Source organism: Colobus angolensis, unplaced genomic scaffold, assembly GCF_000951035.1.
Source record: "Colobus angolensis palliatus isolate OR3802 unplaced genomic scaffold, Cang.pa_1.0 Scaffold61, whole genome shotgun sequence".
NCBI lineage: Eukaryota > Metazoa > Chordata > Mammalia > Primates > Cercopithecidae > Colobus > Colobus angolensis.
Genome location: NW_012119710.1, coordinates 8072945 through 8087077, shown reverse-complemented (window position 1 = coordinate 8087077; position 14133 = coordinate 8072945). Strand labels below are relative to the sequence as shown.

Here is a 14133-nt window from a genome sequence, read left to right as displayed (position 1 = left end):
CGCTGATCCGCCCGGGACCCGCCCCTACCTGGCCGCGCCCAGCGCTCCTTCTTAAAGGGCCCGTGTCCCGCCACCGCCCGACCGCCCGGAGCGTCTCCAAACACCCCTTCCCTAACCCGAGAGCCCTCCAGACACGCGTGGAGTCCGGGGAGAGGCCCCTGCACCGGCAGATCCTGCCGCAGGGCCGAAGAAGAGCAAGAGCGACTGTCCCGCTGCGGTCATTCGCTGTCTGTGCCGGGCTCCTCGCTAGGATCCAGTTCTTAGCCGACTCGTTGCTAGGCGGGGACAAGCTCCCGAAAACAAATAAGACAATGTGATGTGGGCTACATTGGGTGGCAGTCGAGTGTTCTAAAAATATCCTGCCAGGGGGAAGGCATTCCGAGTAGCGGGATCCCGCGCAGCCTCAGGGCTGCTGGCACTGAAAGTGGGGGGATGGGGGAGGTGTCCAGAGGAAAGACCTGGAGATCTGGAGATACAGGAAGGTCAGGGTGGTCCGAGAATTTGGATCTTTTGCTTGTTGGAAATCGGGACCGCCCCGAGAAACCTAAGCAGCTCGATGTTGTTAGTGCCAGTGAAGACACTTGGCACTCACAATTTGCATACGTTTGGGAAAGCATCGTTTCTCAAGAGGACCCCGTTCCCATGTCTGTAAATCAGAGATGATACCCACTTCGTAGTTTGCTGTGAAGCCTGTGAGCGAGGAGGGGCTTTAAAATACAGAGCTTTGCACTGGAGCGCTCCCCCTCCTCGCTGCCTGCGCGGTGTGCAGGTAGTTCCCAGGCGGCTTCTGCTTCCGAAAAGCAGATCTTCCCTTTATCTCGTCTTCTCCCCGCCTCTCCCTCTTCTCCCTACCCAATTTGTCTTCTTGGGAACAAATGACACATTTATCAGAGTGGAGCTCCACAAACGGGACTGGCGAGCCCAAGATTTAATTCTGAAGAATACAATCTGCTCTGTGCTTTCAGGTTAAAAGACTGTAAATAGCTTTGTAATTCTAGCAGTACTTTGCCCTCTTATGCCATCTGAATGCGTGCTCCCTGCTGACCTCATCGGCTGCCATAAAGATACGGTGCGTATGGCAGAGGTCAGGCTTTGAGCCGGCCCCGCGGGTCTCGGCCCTAGTCTTTTCTCGCGTCCCCCACACTTCCTTCTGCGGGCTGTGATCGCTGGGCAGGGTGTCCCCGCCTTAGTACCGGGAGGGCTTCCGCGCCCCCTGGTGGTCATACTAGGAAAGGCGAGTAGATCAGAAATACTGTCCCACCTCCTTTCCATAACACATTTTTGGGGAATTTGGGGGGGTTGTTGTTTTTTAGACAGAGTCTCGTTCTGTTGCCCAAGTTGAGTGCAGTGGCGCGATCACGGCTCTCTGCAGTCTCGATCCCCTGGTCCCAAGCCATCCTCCCATCTCAGCCTCCCAAGTAGCTGGGATTACAGGCATGCGCCACTACACCTGGCTAATTTTTGTGGTTTTTTGTAGAGATGGGGTTTCGCCATGTTGCCCAGGCTGGTCTGGAACTCCTGTACTCAAGCGATCCGCCCGCCTCGGCCTCTTGAAGTGCTGGGATTACAGGCGTGCGCCACTGCACCCTGCCCCTTAACACATTTTTGTTAGTGGGGATAGGTAGGTCCCCGCGCTTCAGGAAAATAGAGTTTTCTGAGAGAGGCTGAGATATGAACAACCCTTCACGTTAGGAATCTGAAAAGGACCATTGGGGTCTGGAGTAAGAAATTTTTCTTTCTACAGCAGGAATCAAGGGTGGCCTGTCAGCCTCTGCTCAGAGGTTTCCTGTTACAGGATACTTGTTTTGAAAAGAGTAAAATCATGACTCCCCTACAAATACAAAATGTACACACATCAAAGACTTTAATGAATTAAAGGAGGAGACCAGTAAAGGGCTAGCCCTGTCCAGAGGAAAACACGAACAGTACACACATATATAGGCAATCAGGAATGCTGAAACGAACATGTTAATAAATGCACAACTGGCCGGGTGCGGTGGCTCACGCCTGTAATCCCAGCACTGTGGGAGGCTGAGGCAGGCCGATCACTTGAAGTTAGGAGTTCGAGACCAGCCTAGCCAACATTGCAAAACCTCATCTCTACTAAAAATACAAAAAATTAGCCGGGTGTGATAGCTCGCGCCTATAAATCCCAGCTACTCGGGAGGCTGATGCAGAAGAATCTCTGGAACCTGGGAAGTGAAGGTTGCAGTGAACTGAGATCACGCCACTGCGCTCCAGCCTGGACAGCAGAGCAAAATTCTGTCTTGAAAAAAATTTTTTAATAAAAATAAATAAATAAATAATGCAGAACTGGCCTCCGAGTGCTGGGAGAGCAATTGCACTTCTACCATGCAAAATTCATTTGCATCTCTATGGACAAGCATCATTCCTATGAATTTTCTGCAATTTGCCAAATTGGAAAATAGCTGCAAGATTTTATAAGGCACAAATCATTTAAAAATCAGGTAATCCAGAAAGGTGCTTTAGATCAGGCCTAGTATGCCATAGGACACCCAACAATTTTTGGAGTTTTTGCCATTTTAACTCTTTTAGTTTTTCCAGACATTCCCAAAGTGGCACCTTCCATAGTTATGCAGTTTCAACTGTGTTATAAGTTCTTTGTCAGCTTGAGCAACATAGTGAGACCCCATTTCTACATAACATACACAAATTGAGCCGAGCACAGTGACTCATGCCTGTAGTCCTAGCACTTTGGAAGGCCGAGGCGGGTGGATCACCCAAGGTCAGGAGTTCAAGACCAGCCTGGCCAACATGGCAAAACCCAGTCTCTACTAAAAATACAAAAATTAGCCAGGCCTGGTGGCGGGTGCCTGTAATTCTAGCTACTCAGGAGGCTGAGGCAGGAGAATTGCTTCAATCCGGTGGAGGGTAGGGGAGCACCACTTCACTCCAGCCTGGGTGAAAGGGCAAGACTCTATCTCAAACAAACAAACAAAAATTGGCTGGGTCCAGTGGCTCACACCTGCACTTTGGGAGGCCAAGAAGGGTGGATCACTTGAGCCCAGGAGTCGAGACCAGCCTGGTCAAAATAGTGAGACCCCCATCTCTACAAAAGAAAAATTTTTTAATTAGCCAGGTAGGCCGGGCACGGCGGCTCACGCCTGTAATCCCAGCACTTTGGGAGGCCGAGGCAGGTGGATCATGAGGTCGGGAGATCGAGACCATCCTGGCCAACATGGTGAAACCCTGTCTCTACTAAAAATACAAAAATTAGCTGGGCGTGGTGATGTGTGCTTGTGGTGGTGTGTGCTTGTAATCCCAGCTACTTGGGAGGCTGAGGCAGGAGAATTGCTTGAACCCGGGAGGCAGAGGTTGCAATGAGGTGAGATCGCGCCCCTGCACTCCAGCCTGGCGACAGAGCAAGACTCCGCCTCAAAAAAATAAAAAATAAATAATAAATAAATAAAATAAAATAATATAATTAGCCAGGTATAGTGGTGCGCACTTGTAGTCCCCAGCTACTCCGCAGGCTGAGGTGCAGGATTGCTTGAGCCCAGAATGTCGAAGCGGCAGTGAGCTACGATCACGCCACTGCACTCCAGGCTGGGTGACAGAGGGAGACCTGTCTCAAAAAAAAAAAAAAAATTAAAAGTATATATATTCCTTCAAAAAGAGTAACAGGGTATTCATAATGAAGCACAGGTAAAGGGCAATTGGATAATTGTGGCTTTAAACTCCTGTAATTAAACAAATCAGCCATCCAATGTGAGTATTTCCTCGTTTGAATGTTTGAATAGCCACACTGAATTTTACTGCACTTTTATAACTTTGTTTTGTTCTTATATCTCATGATCACTCAGGGAGGGAGTCAGGGTAGATATTACTATCCCCATTTTATTATAAATTAAATTAAGTGCAGAGAAATAAGATGATTTCCCCAAGCTCACATAGCATGCTGATAGACACGCTGCAAAAGGCAGTGGTTGCCTGCCCAGGCTGTGGAGCCCAACTGCCCAGGTCAATTCTCAGTTCTATCACTAATGGTTGTGTGACCTTTGGCAATGGATTTAATGCCCCTGTGCCTCAATGTCCTTATCCATAAGCAAAGATAATAATAATGCCGGGCGTGGTGGTTCACACCTGTAATCCCAGCACTTTGGGAGGCCGAGGCAGATGGATCACTTGAGGCCAGGAACTCAAGACCAGCCTGTCCAACATGGTGAAACCCTGTCTCTACTAAAAATACAAAAATTAGCCAAGCATGGTGGTTCATGCCTGTAATCCCAGCTACTTGGGCAGCCGAGGCATGAGAATTGCTTGAATCTGGGAAGAGGAGGTTGCAGTGAGCCAAGATTACACCACTACACTATAGCCTGGGTGACAGAACGATACTCTCTCTCAAAAAACTAATAATAATAAATAATAACAATAATAGTACCCATCTCATGGATTTTTGTGAAGATAAGTGAGTTATATATATGAGAATTGTTAATTCCCTAATTCAATCACTTTAAAAAGTCTGCTAACCAATTATAACTGCACTGCTTTCTCAGAGAGCATGGGGAACTGAGAAATGCCTGGAATATTTTTATTCACAGATAAAATAATAACCATTGGTATTCAGCGTCAGCATTTTCCAACATAAGTTCAGCATTCTCCAACATAATGCAGCATTTATCAATGTAAGTTCAACAACACAACCCATTTCAAGACATCCTCCAAGGAAAAAAGAGTTTGGAAAACATGGCAAAATACATCCCTCAGCTTGGGGAATCATGACTGCACATTTGCATCTTACAGGATGTAAGTAAACCTATGGTAAAATACTAACTTTACTTTGATCAGCACAGTATTCATCACACTTATTTGGCCATATAACGTTTATTTCATGGAAACTCCTGTTATCTAAGGAGCTAGAGTCCTACAGATAATACTGACCCAGTAGAATATTGCCATAGAAGATAGGAAGGGTAGCAATTATCTACGAATAAACCAAAAAAGATTCTTCTGGTTATTTTCTTTTAAAGAGGGCAAAATTCCAATTCTATAGAATATGGATTATGTTTTTTTGTCTTTTGGGCTTGTGACACTCTTTCAGAAAAACAAAACTTATAGCACACTTTTCATACTTTTCCAGATAAGGAAACAGAGACCAAGGGAGATGATTTCCTGTTCTTGCATCTTCCAGTTTCCTCCTTCAGAAATGCCCTTCCTGCTCCTCTTTGCACAGCTCAAGAGCTGGAAACCCGTCAGGGTGCAGCTCAAATACCACCTTCCCCCATCAGACTCGCCTTGATTCCCTTCACTGTCCTTTCTCGGAAATTTCATAGTCTTATATCACGTGGAGCTTGGTGTGACTGTGGTGTGAGTTCTTGAATCTTACTAAACCTTTAACTTCCTTCAAGGCAGGTGCTGCTTCTTACTTTTCTGCTTCCTGATCCAGTCACAAGTGGGAACATAGTACATATATACTACATATTAACACAGAGTTAAATAAAGAGTTGTTTACTGTCTTTTGAGTATTGTTGAATAAATAAATCACTAAATAGTCAATGGGTAAAAGAATAAATGACCTTCCCAAACTCTACAAAAAACACCATAAGCCACGGATACACTGATAACCATTTGCTGGTGACAACTGACAGTCACAAAAATGACCATCATTCTACTCAGACTGCTCAGTCATGGTAATGAGTCCTTTCCACTCCCACTATCCAGTCAGTGTTTATCTTCACTTAATTAGCTTTGCTCTACTTTAATCCAGATTTGAACCATCACGCGCCATCTCATACCCAAAGAGGCTCAAACAATAAAGCAGTTTTTACATATTATGCATACTTAGCCTGGTATAGACAGAAAAGGAGAACATGAGATATGTGTAAGAGAGACAACGAGAAGGAAAGAGAAATGAGAAGAAGGAGAAGGAGGAGAAGTGGGGAGGAGGAGGAAGAGGAGGGGGAGAAAGGAAGGGAGAAAGGGGAGGGGAATAAAAAGTCATGGGGAGAACATTTCAGAGACAGACTGATACAGAGTCAGAGATTTATATGGAGACCAATAAGCTCTGGTATAAAGGTAAGAAAAGAGGTCGGGTGCAGTGGCTCACACCTGTAATCCCAGCACTTTGGGAGGTCAAGGTGGGCAGATCAACTGAGGTCAGGAGTTTGAGATCAGCCTGGCCAACCTGGTGAAACCCCATCTCTACTAAAAATACAAAAATTAGCCAGGTGTGGTGGTGTGACACCTGTAGTCCCAGCTACTTGGGAGGCTGAGGTTGCAGGGAGGGGAATAAAAAGTCATGGGGATCACGAGGTCAGGAGATCGAGACCATCCTGGCTAACACGGTGAAACACCGTCTCTACTAAAAAATACAAAAATAACTAGCCGGGCGAAGTGGCGGGCGCCTGAAGTCCCAGCTACTCTGGAGGCTGAGGCAGGAGAATGGCGTAAACCCGGGAGGCGGAGCTTGCAGTGAGCTGAGATCCGGCCACTGCACTCCAGCCTGGGCGACAGAGCGAGACTCCGTCTCAAAAAAAAAAATATATATATATATATATATAAAAAACTAAGAAGTAACAGTATAAAACACAATCAACTGTTGTCCCTTATCTGTCTGGCAGTATGCCATGGGTCTCTGCCCAGCGGTATTGAAGAGTGGCATGTGTTTAGAGCAGCAGGACCCTCGTCATTGCTCTCTTCAAAGCATCCTTAAGTTCTCTGTTCCTCATGCTGTAGATCAAGGGCTTAAGCACAGGGATAATGAAGGTGTAAACCACAGATACTACCTGGCCCCTCTCAGGATAGTAGCTAGAGCTGGGACACAAGATGAGGCTTGTACATCCATCCTGGAGGAGAACCACAGTCAGGCGGGAGGAAAGGTGGAGAAGGCCTTGTGCCTCCTCTCTGCAGAGTGGATCTTTAGCATGGCAGCCATGATGAAGACATAGCAGAGAGTGATGAGCAGGAAGGGGACGGTGAGAACGGTCATGCTGACCACACACAGAGTGACTTATGGACCCAGGTGTCTGCACAGGCCAGTCTCATGACAGGGAGGACATCACAGTAGAACTTTTCTTTGCTGCTGCATAAAGGGAGTTGGAAGATAAGCATGGTCAGCTGCATGGCTAAGAAGAACCCCAGCAGCAGAGACCCCAGGGCCAGCCGGACACACAATCTCCAGCTCATGATGAGGCCGTAAGGGAGAGGATGACAGATGGCCACAAACCAGTCAAAGGCCATGACAGCCAGCAGGATACAGTCAGCACTTCCCGGGAAGATGAAGAAGAACATCTGGGCTCCACAGCCGGGCAGGGAGATGAAGTTTCTCCCCATGGACAGGACGTTGGCCAGAGTCAAAGGGGCAATGGTGAAAAAGTAGATCTCCAGAGCTGCAAAGTTTGCCAGGAAGAAGTACATGGAGGCTGGGCATGGTAGCTCATGCCTGTAATCCCAGCATTTTGGGAGGCAGAGGTGGGTGGATCACCTGAGGTCAGGAGTTCAAGACCAGCCCGGTCAACATGGTGAAACCCCATCTCTACTAAAAATACAAAAATTAGCCAGGTGTGGTGGGATGCCCCTGTAATCCCAGCTTCTAGGAAGGCTGAGGCAGGAGAATTGCTTGAACCCAGCAGATGGAGTTGCAGTGAGTCGAGATCAAGCCACTACACTCCAGCCTGGGTGACAAAGTGAGACCCTGCCTTTAAAAAAACAAAACAAAACAAACAAATAAACAAACAAACAAAAAAAACACTGCATGATTTTAATGGCTGAATAGTATTCCATTGTATGTATATGCTACCTTTTGTTTACCCATTCTTCTGCTCACGGACACTGAACTATTTCCACTTTTTGGCTACTTTGAATAATGCTGCTAGGAATGAACATGGGTGCACAAATACCTCTTTGAGTCAGCACTGAAATTTCAAAAACACGATACCATTCCCAGACCACAAAGCCCTCTACTTGGATCCCTTGCCTGGTTGTCAAGAGTACAGCCTCTAGTCTAGGTTCTAATTCCTGATCTGATTGACCAAGAGTATGACCTTGGACACCTTGTTGAAGCTTTCTGCTGCAACTTCTTTATCTATAAATATAACGGTAGGACACAGCTTAAAAAAAATTGTTGTGAGAATAAGTGTATCTGGCTCCCAGTAAGTTCTTCATAAATGTTAGCAATAATCATTAATACTATGAAGTGAACTTCCTAGGAAATGTCTCAGGATGTGCCAGGGAGGCTGAATGTGGCCTCCCTGGTTCCCTTTTCCCACCTCATGGGAAACAGGGGATGTAGGGAGAACTCCACAGCTAGACCACCTGGGTCCCATATTTCGGGGTCTTTACCAAAGCGTTTTTGTCTGTGGATAATTGCTAGTTGACCTTTCTGTGGGGGGAGCGAGGCCTGGGACCCCCTATTTCACCATTTATTGATGTCACTCATAATGTCTGTTTTGAAGACTTACTTGTTGTTAGTATCATTGGCATATAATGCCACTTCATTAGCTCCAGGAGGTTAAGCTACTGTGAATGTTTCAATTCATTTGTAACTCCACACCAGGAAGTCCCTCACAGGGTTAGGAAATCCCAAAGTCCATAGGGTTCACTGGTCCATTCCCCAGGGTTTAGACCACATAGCAGCCCAATCAGCCCGATCTTCCCTTTACCCTTCCTTGTCTTCTGCCCAGAGAGGCTGATGATCACATCCTTACCTGGAGCTGAGTAGAGCCCGAGGTAGAATCCTCTTCTTACTATCTTGGGAATTGTGGAGTCGAATCTTGGATAAACCACCTTTCACCAAGGAAAGCACACATTTAGATTCTGTTAGTCTTTTCCTGCTGCTGCTTCAAAAGAGAAGGTGGTGGGGCTTTCATTGTAGGTTCACTCTCAGTTCTGTCTCCTTCTCATACCATTTCTGGAGAATTCCCTGCCTACTTTGGTTCAGTAAAGCCCCAAGAGGATAACTTAGCTTTCAACTTGACCATCCCCAGCAGGGTCAATGTTTGAACACAAATAGGAATTGTTTAAAGACAAGATAGTCTAAACTGGTTTAATTGCTACTAGACATATATACATATTTGAGACAGTCTTGCTCTGTTGCCCAGGCTGGAGTGCAGTGGTGCGATCTCAGCTCACTGCAACTTCCACCTACCGGGTTCAAGCAATTCTCCTGTCTCAGCCTCCCAAGTAGCTGGGACTACAGGTGCACACCATCATGCCCAGCTAACTTTTGTATTTTTAATAGAGATGGGGTTTCACCATATTGGTCAGGCTGGTCTCGAACTCCTTACCTCAGGTGATCCACCCACCTCAGCCTCCCAAAGTGCTGGGATTAAAGGCATGAGCCACCGTGCCCAGGCTAGACTTACCTAGCTATATTTTAATCATTGCTTAAGTTTTTATTCTCCACATTTAAGATAGTTTGGCAAGATAGCCAGTTTTAACTCATCAAAGCAGAGGCCAATTTTGTGCACCTAGACAAATCTCAGAATCGTTAAATTTCAGCCGAGTGTCTCCTGTTAAATGAAGCTTAATTCTGATACACACGCTTTCCCCCACCCTCCTCCAAGAAGGAAAAATTATTCCATGCTTCATGCTCTGCACTGGCTTTGTGCCTGCCCCAATTACAGCAGTTATCACTCTGTGATATTATGAGACTTGTTGCTCCACCTCTACCAGGATAGGTCCTCAATGAGAGTAACTAATTCAACCAGGTATTGCATTGCATTTTCTTGTGTGGTGCTAAGCATATAGCACACATTTAGCATTCACTGATTGCAGAACATTATATCATTGGACATTCCTTCATTCATTCATCTAATACTGTTCAAGGCCATACATACTTTCTATAAATGAAGTGTTTTACGCAAACTGCTGATACTGATACCTGGTCAAGATTGTATAAAATATACAAAATAGGTCAGGGGTGGTGGCTCATACATGCAATGTCAGCAATCTTGGAGGCTGGGGCAGAAAGATCACTTGAGCCCAGGAGTTTGAAGCCAGCCTGGGCAACATAGCAAGACCTTATCTCTACAAAAAAAAAAAAAAATTCTTTTAAATTAGCCCGATCTGGTGGTGCAAACCTGTAGTCCCAGCTACATGGAAGACTGAGACAAGAGGATCCTCTGAGCCCAGGAGTTTGATGCTGCAGTGAGCTATGATGACACCACTGCACTCCAGCATGGGTGACAGAGTGAGACCCTATCTCTTAATAAATAAATAAATAAATAAAATTTCCAAACTTGCATTATTCATGAACAACCTTCATGATTTATGTTTCATCTCAGTTATTGATATTATTAACTTAACATTTTTCTTAAATTCAACTCACTTTTTGTTACATAACATTGTGTATTGTACTGTTTATATATATTTTATCCCTCACTTTTAAATAAATACAAAGGATGTTTAAATCCTTATTCATGTAGAACCTAAAACTTTCACTTCTAATACCAATAGCTCTGAAAACTCTGGAATCATTGTTGAAGAGAAGGACCTGTAAGTCCTTACACCTGTAAGGGTGTGTGCGTGTGTGTGTGTGTGTGTGTGTGTGTGAGAGAGAGAGAGAGAGAGAGAGAGGAAGAAGTGTGGCAGGAGTTTTTCAAAGCAGTCTTGAAAAAAAAATACAAAACCTTTCCTTTTCTTCTAGAATCAGACTCCAGGGAGTTTGGAAGAGAAAGTGATGGGATCCCAGGTGACTATGAGGCTATTACTATGATCAATGCATCATTTTCTCCCACAGTCCCCATTGATTTACTGAGAGCCTCTAGCTGACCCCATCACTTCAACCTGAGTCTCCCAAATGCAACCACGAACCCCAGTGGACACAGTTGGCAAGTATGGGCTGTGTCTTTATGGCTTGAAGGGGGGCCCAGCCAAGCTTGCTATTGATAAATGAGGCCTCAGCAAACACCTACATCTCCCCTCTCTAAGAAGAGTAAATATTTACACTCCAGTAAATGTTCTATGCCCCCAAAGATCTTTTTATTTATTTTTATTTCTATTTATTTATCCATGTATCTACTTATTTTAGAGATGGGTCTCACTACGTTGCCCAGGCTGGTCTTGAACTCCTGGGCTCAAGCAATCTTCTTGTCTCTGAGTCCTGGATTGCTTCAAATTACAGGTATGAGCCACTGCTAAAAACAGAGTGAGGAGTGAATTTCACTTCAAAAAATTATTAAATCATTGGATTTTTACTGTTTTTTTCTTGAAATTTTTTGGTTTCTAGGTCAAACTTACCTGGGTAACAATCAAACCTTAAAATATATCTAAAGGATTTGTGTTCAGTAATGCAAAGATGGACACGAGTCTAACAATTTGCATTTTCAGTTTGCTCATGGGCCAGGTGCCCAACACTTTGGGAGGAGAGATGAGAGGATCGCTTGCGTCCAGGAGACCAGCCTAGGTCACATAGTGAGACCCCATCGCTATGAAAAAAAAAAAAAAATTAGTCAAGTCTGGTGACATGCACCTGTAGTTCCAGCTACTCAGGGGGCTGAAATGGAAGGATCGCTTGAGCTCAGGAGTTAAAGACTGTAGTGAGCTGCGATCACGCCACTGCACTCCAGTCTGAGTGACAGGGCAAGATCCTCTCTCAAAAAACCAACCAACCAAACAAACAAACAAAAAACAATTTGCTTATGAGTTGACTTCTACAGTCTGGATTCTGTTACAGTAGACTTATTTCATTCAGAGCTAAAGGACCATTCCACCTATTACCATTTCCTTAAGTCTTTGCTGTTGGTTATTTACATAACCATTTCTCTGAAAGTATTCCCAGAAGATTGTCTTCATTGGGCTAAATTCATAGGTGGTTACAGAAAGAGTTCTCATGATCAAATGTTTTAGGAAGCTTTGATCCTACAAAGATTGTTTCATTCTAGGATGTCCCAAATGAAGTGTATGTGAGTTTTCAAGACAAAAACAGTGTTAGTATGCACTTTTCTTCCTCTTAGCCATGGAACTCTTTTTCACCAGTCATTTGAGGAAAGTAGGCACCTGAAAGTAAGCCAGCATTTTAAGAAATGCTGATTTATTCTGTTCTAGAAGAGAAGATGATACAAACTCTTACGGTAACTCCTTTTCAGCAGCATTTGAGAATTCTGATATCTCGTGGCTACTGGAACTTGACACACTTGCCTTCTTAGCTAATAGTCACCTAAATAATGTAAATGCGTTTCAGAAAAAAAAGAGAAATGGATTTTGTTTGTAGGAAGCAACAGAATCAAGACCCAAGTCATCTGAGATCAGACTTAGCAATTTACATAGGACTATTAGGTCCACAGTCTCACTTGATGGTACTTTCTTTTTTTTTTTTTCTTTTCCTTTTTTTTTTGGACAGGGTCTGGCTCTGTCGCCCAGGCTGAAGTGCAGTGGAGCGATCTCAGCTCACTGCAAGCTCCGCCTCCCAGGTTCAAGCTATTCTGCTGCCTCAGCCTCCTGAGTAGCTGGCACTACAGGCGCCCGCCACCACGCCTGGCTAATTTTTTGTATTTTTAGTGGAGGTGGGGTTTCACCGTGTTAGCCAGGATGGTCTCCATCTCCTGACCTCGTGATCCGCCCACCTCCACCTCCCGAAGTGCTGGGATTACAGGCATGAGCCACAGTGCCCGGCCTTGATGGTACTTTCAACAGGCCTCACAAGCAGACTGATTTTAGAGATGAAAAAAGACATTGTGTCTTCACAGCCAGAAAATGGATGCACAGCAACAAAAGGAGTGTTAATAGAATTTACAACAATTCCTGACACTTACATGTCTTTTTTCCCTTAACTTCTATATGATTCTCTATGGTTCATTCAATTTTCTTTTCCAGGTAGAAATAGCTTCTTGATTGACAATATCCAGAAAGAGTCAATATGTTCTGAGCAGCAAGAACCTTGCAATTTCTTCTTTTTTAAAAAGAGCATGCTTGAGTTTCTTCTTCCTCATGCTGCAGATCAAGGGGTTTAGCACAGGAGTGATGCATGTGTAAACCGTAGACACTACCTTGCCCCTCTCACAAGAGAAGATAGAGCTGGAGCACAAATAGGTGAGGCTTGTTCATTGCGCTGGAGGAGAATTAAACCAGGTGGAAGGAGCAGGTGGGGAAAGCCTTGTACCTTCCCTCTGCAGAGCGGATATCAGGATGGCAGCCACAATGAAGACGTAGGAGAGTGTGATGACGAGTTAGGGACAATTAGGACATCAACACTGACCATATGATTTGTGTTATAACTTAACATTTACAAAGTTTCATTTATATTTTATTTCAATCCTATAAAGATACTACTTAGTATCTTGGGCAATAGTTAACATTCAGCTCTGCAGATGGCAAAACCACAATGCACAGAGGTGAAATGATTTTTCCAAGTTTGCACAGTTCATCAGTGTCTGATCTGGGATTTTAACCGAGACTTTTGACTTTATATTTAATTTTCCTTCACTAATATGAGTAATCTGCAAAAAGAGACCGAGAGTGTCAGAGGGGGCCCTCCTAAAACTGAGTTACGGCCTGCCAGACATTTTTAGTTTAAAAAAAGAAAGTTGGCTGGGCACGGTGGCTCATGCTTGTAATCCCAGCACTTTGGGAGGCCAAGGTGAGAAGACTGCTTGAGGCTAGGAGTTCAAGACCAACCTGGCCAACAAAGTGAGACCCCATCTCTAAAAGAAAAAAAAAAGGAAAGTTTTTTTTGTTGTTGCTTGTTTGTTTAATTACTACCTCTATAAACTAGTTAGCCATTCAGACTATTTCCTTCACATAGTTAATGCCACTAGGATTCACTCCAGTGGCTCAGATCAATGAGTAAATAAAGTTAAATTAGAAAATGGGGACTGGGTGCGGTGGCTTACACCTGTAATCCAACACTTTGGGAGGCCGAGGGGGGCAGATCGCCTGAGGTCAGGAGTAGGAGATCAGCCTGGCCAACATGGTGAAACCCCATCTCTACTAAAAATACAAAAATTAGTCAGGCATGGTGGCGGGCACCTGTGGTCCCAGCTACTCAGGAGGCTGAGGCAGGAGAATTGCTTAAACCTGGGAGATGGAGGTTGCAGTGAGCTGAGATCATGCCACTGCACTCCAACCTGGGCAACAGAGCAGAGTTGCCCAGGACTCCATCTCAAAAAAAAAAAGAATACTCCTGCTTGCTTTTGGTGTCCATTTCCATCCCTTTACCTTAAATTTATGTGTGTC

At 44.8% G+C, this 14133-nt stretch overlaps 1 protein-coding gene across 1 annotated transcript; it reads right to left on the bottom strand.

Moving 5' to 3' along the window:
• Positions 1-6626: 6626 nt before the first annotated feature.
• On the bottom strand, positions 6627-7445 carry LOC105527212 (olfactory receptor 10V1). Its single transcript, XM_011963502.1, is given in 3 exon segments — positions 6627-6838; positions 6841-6969; positions 6972-7445. Coding segments are annotated over 3 exon segments (747 nt in total). The 5' UTR covers positions 7378-7445.
• Between the last annotated feature and the right edge of the window lie 6688 nt (positions 7446-14133).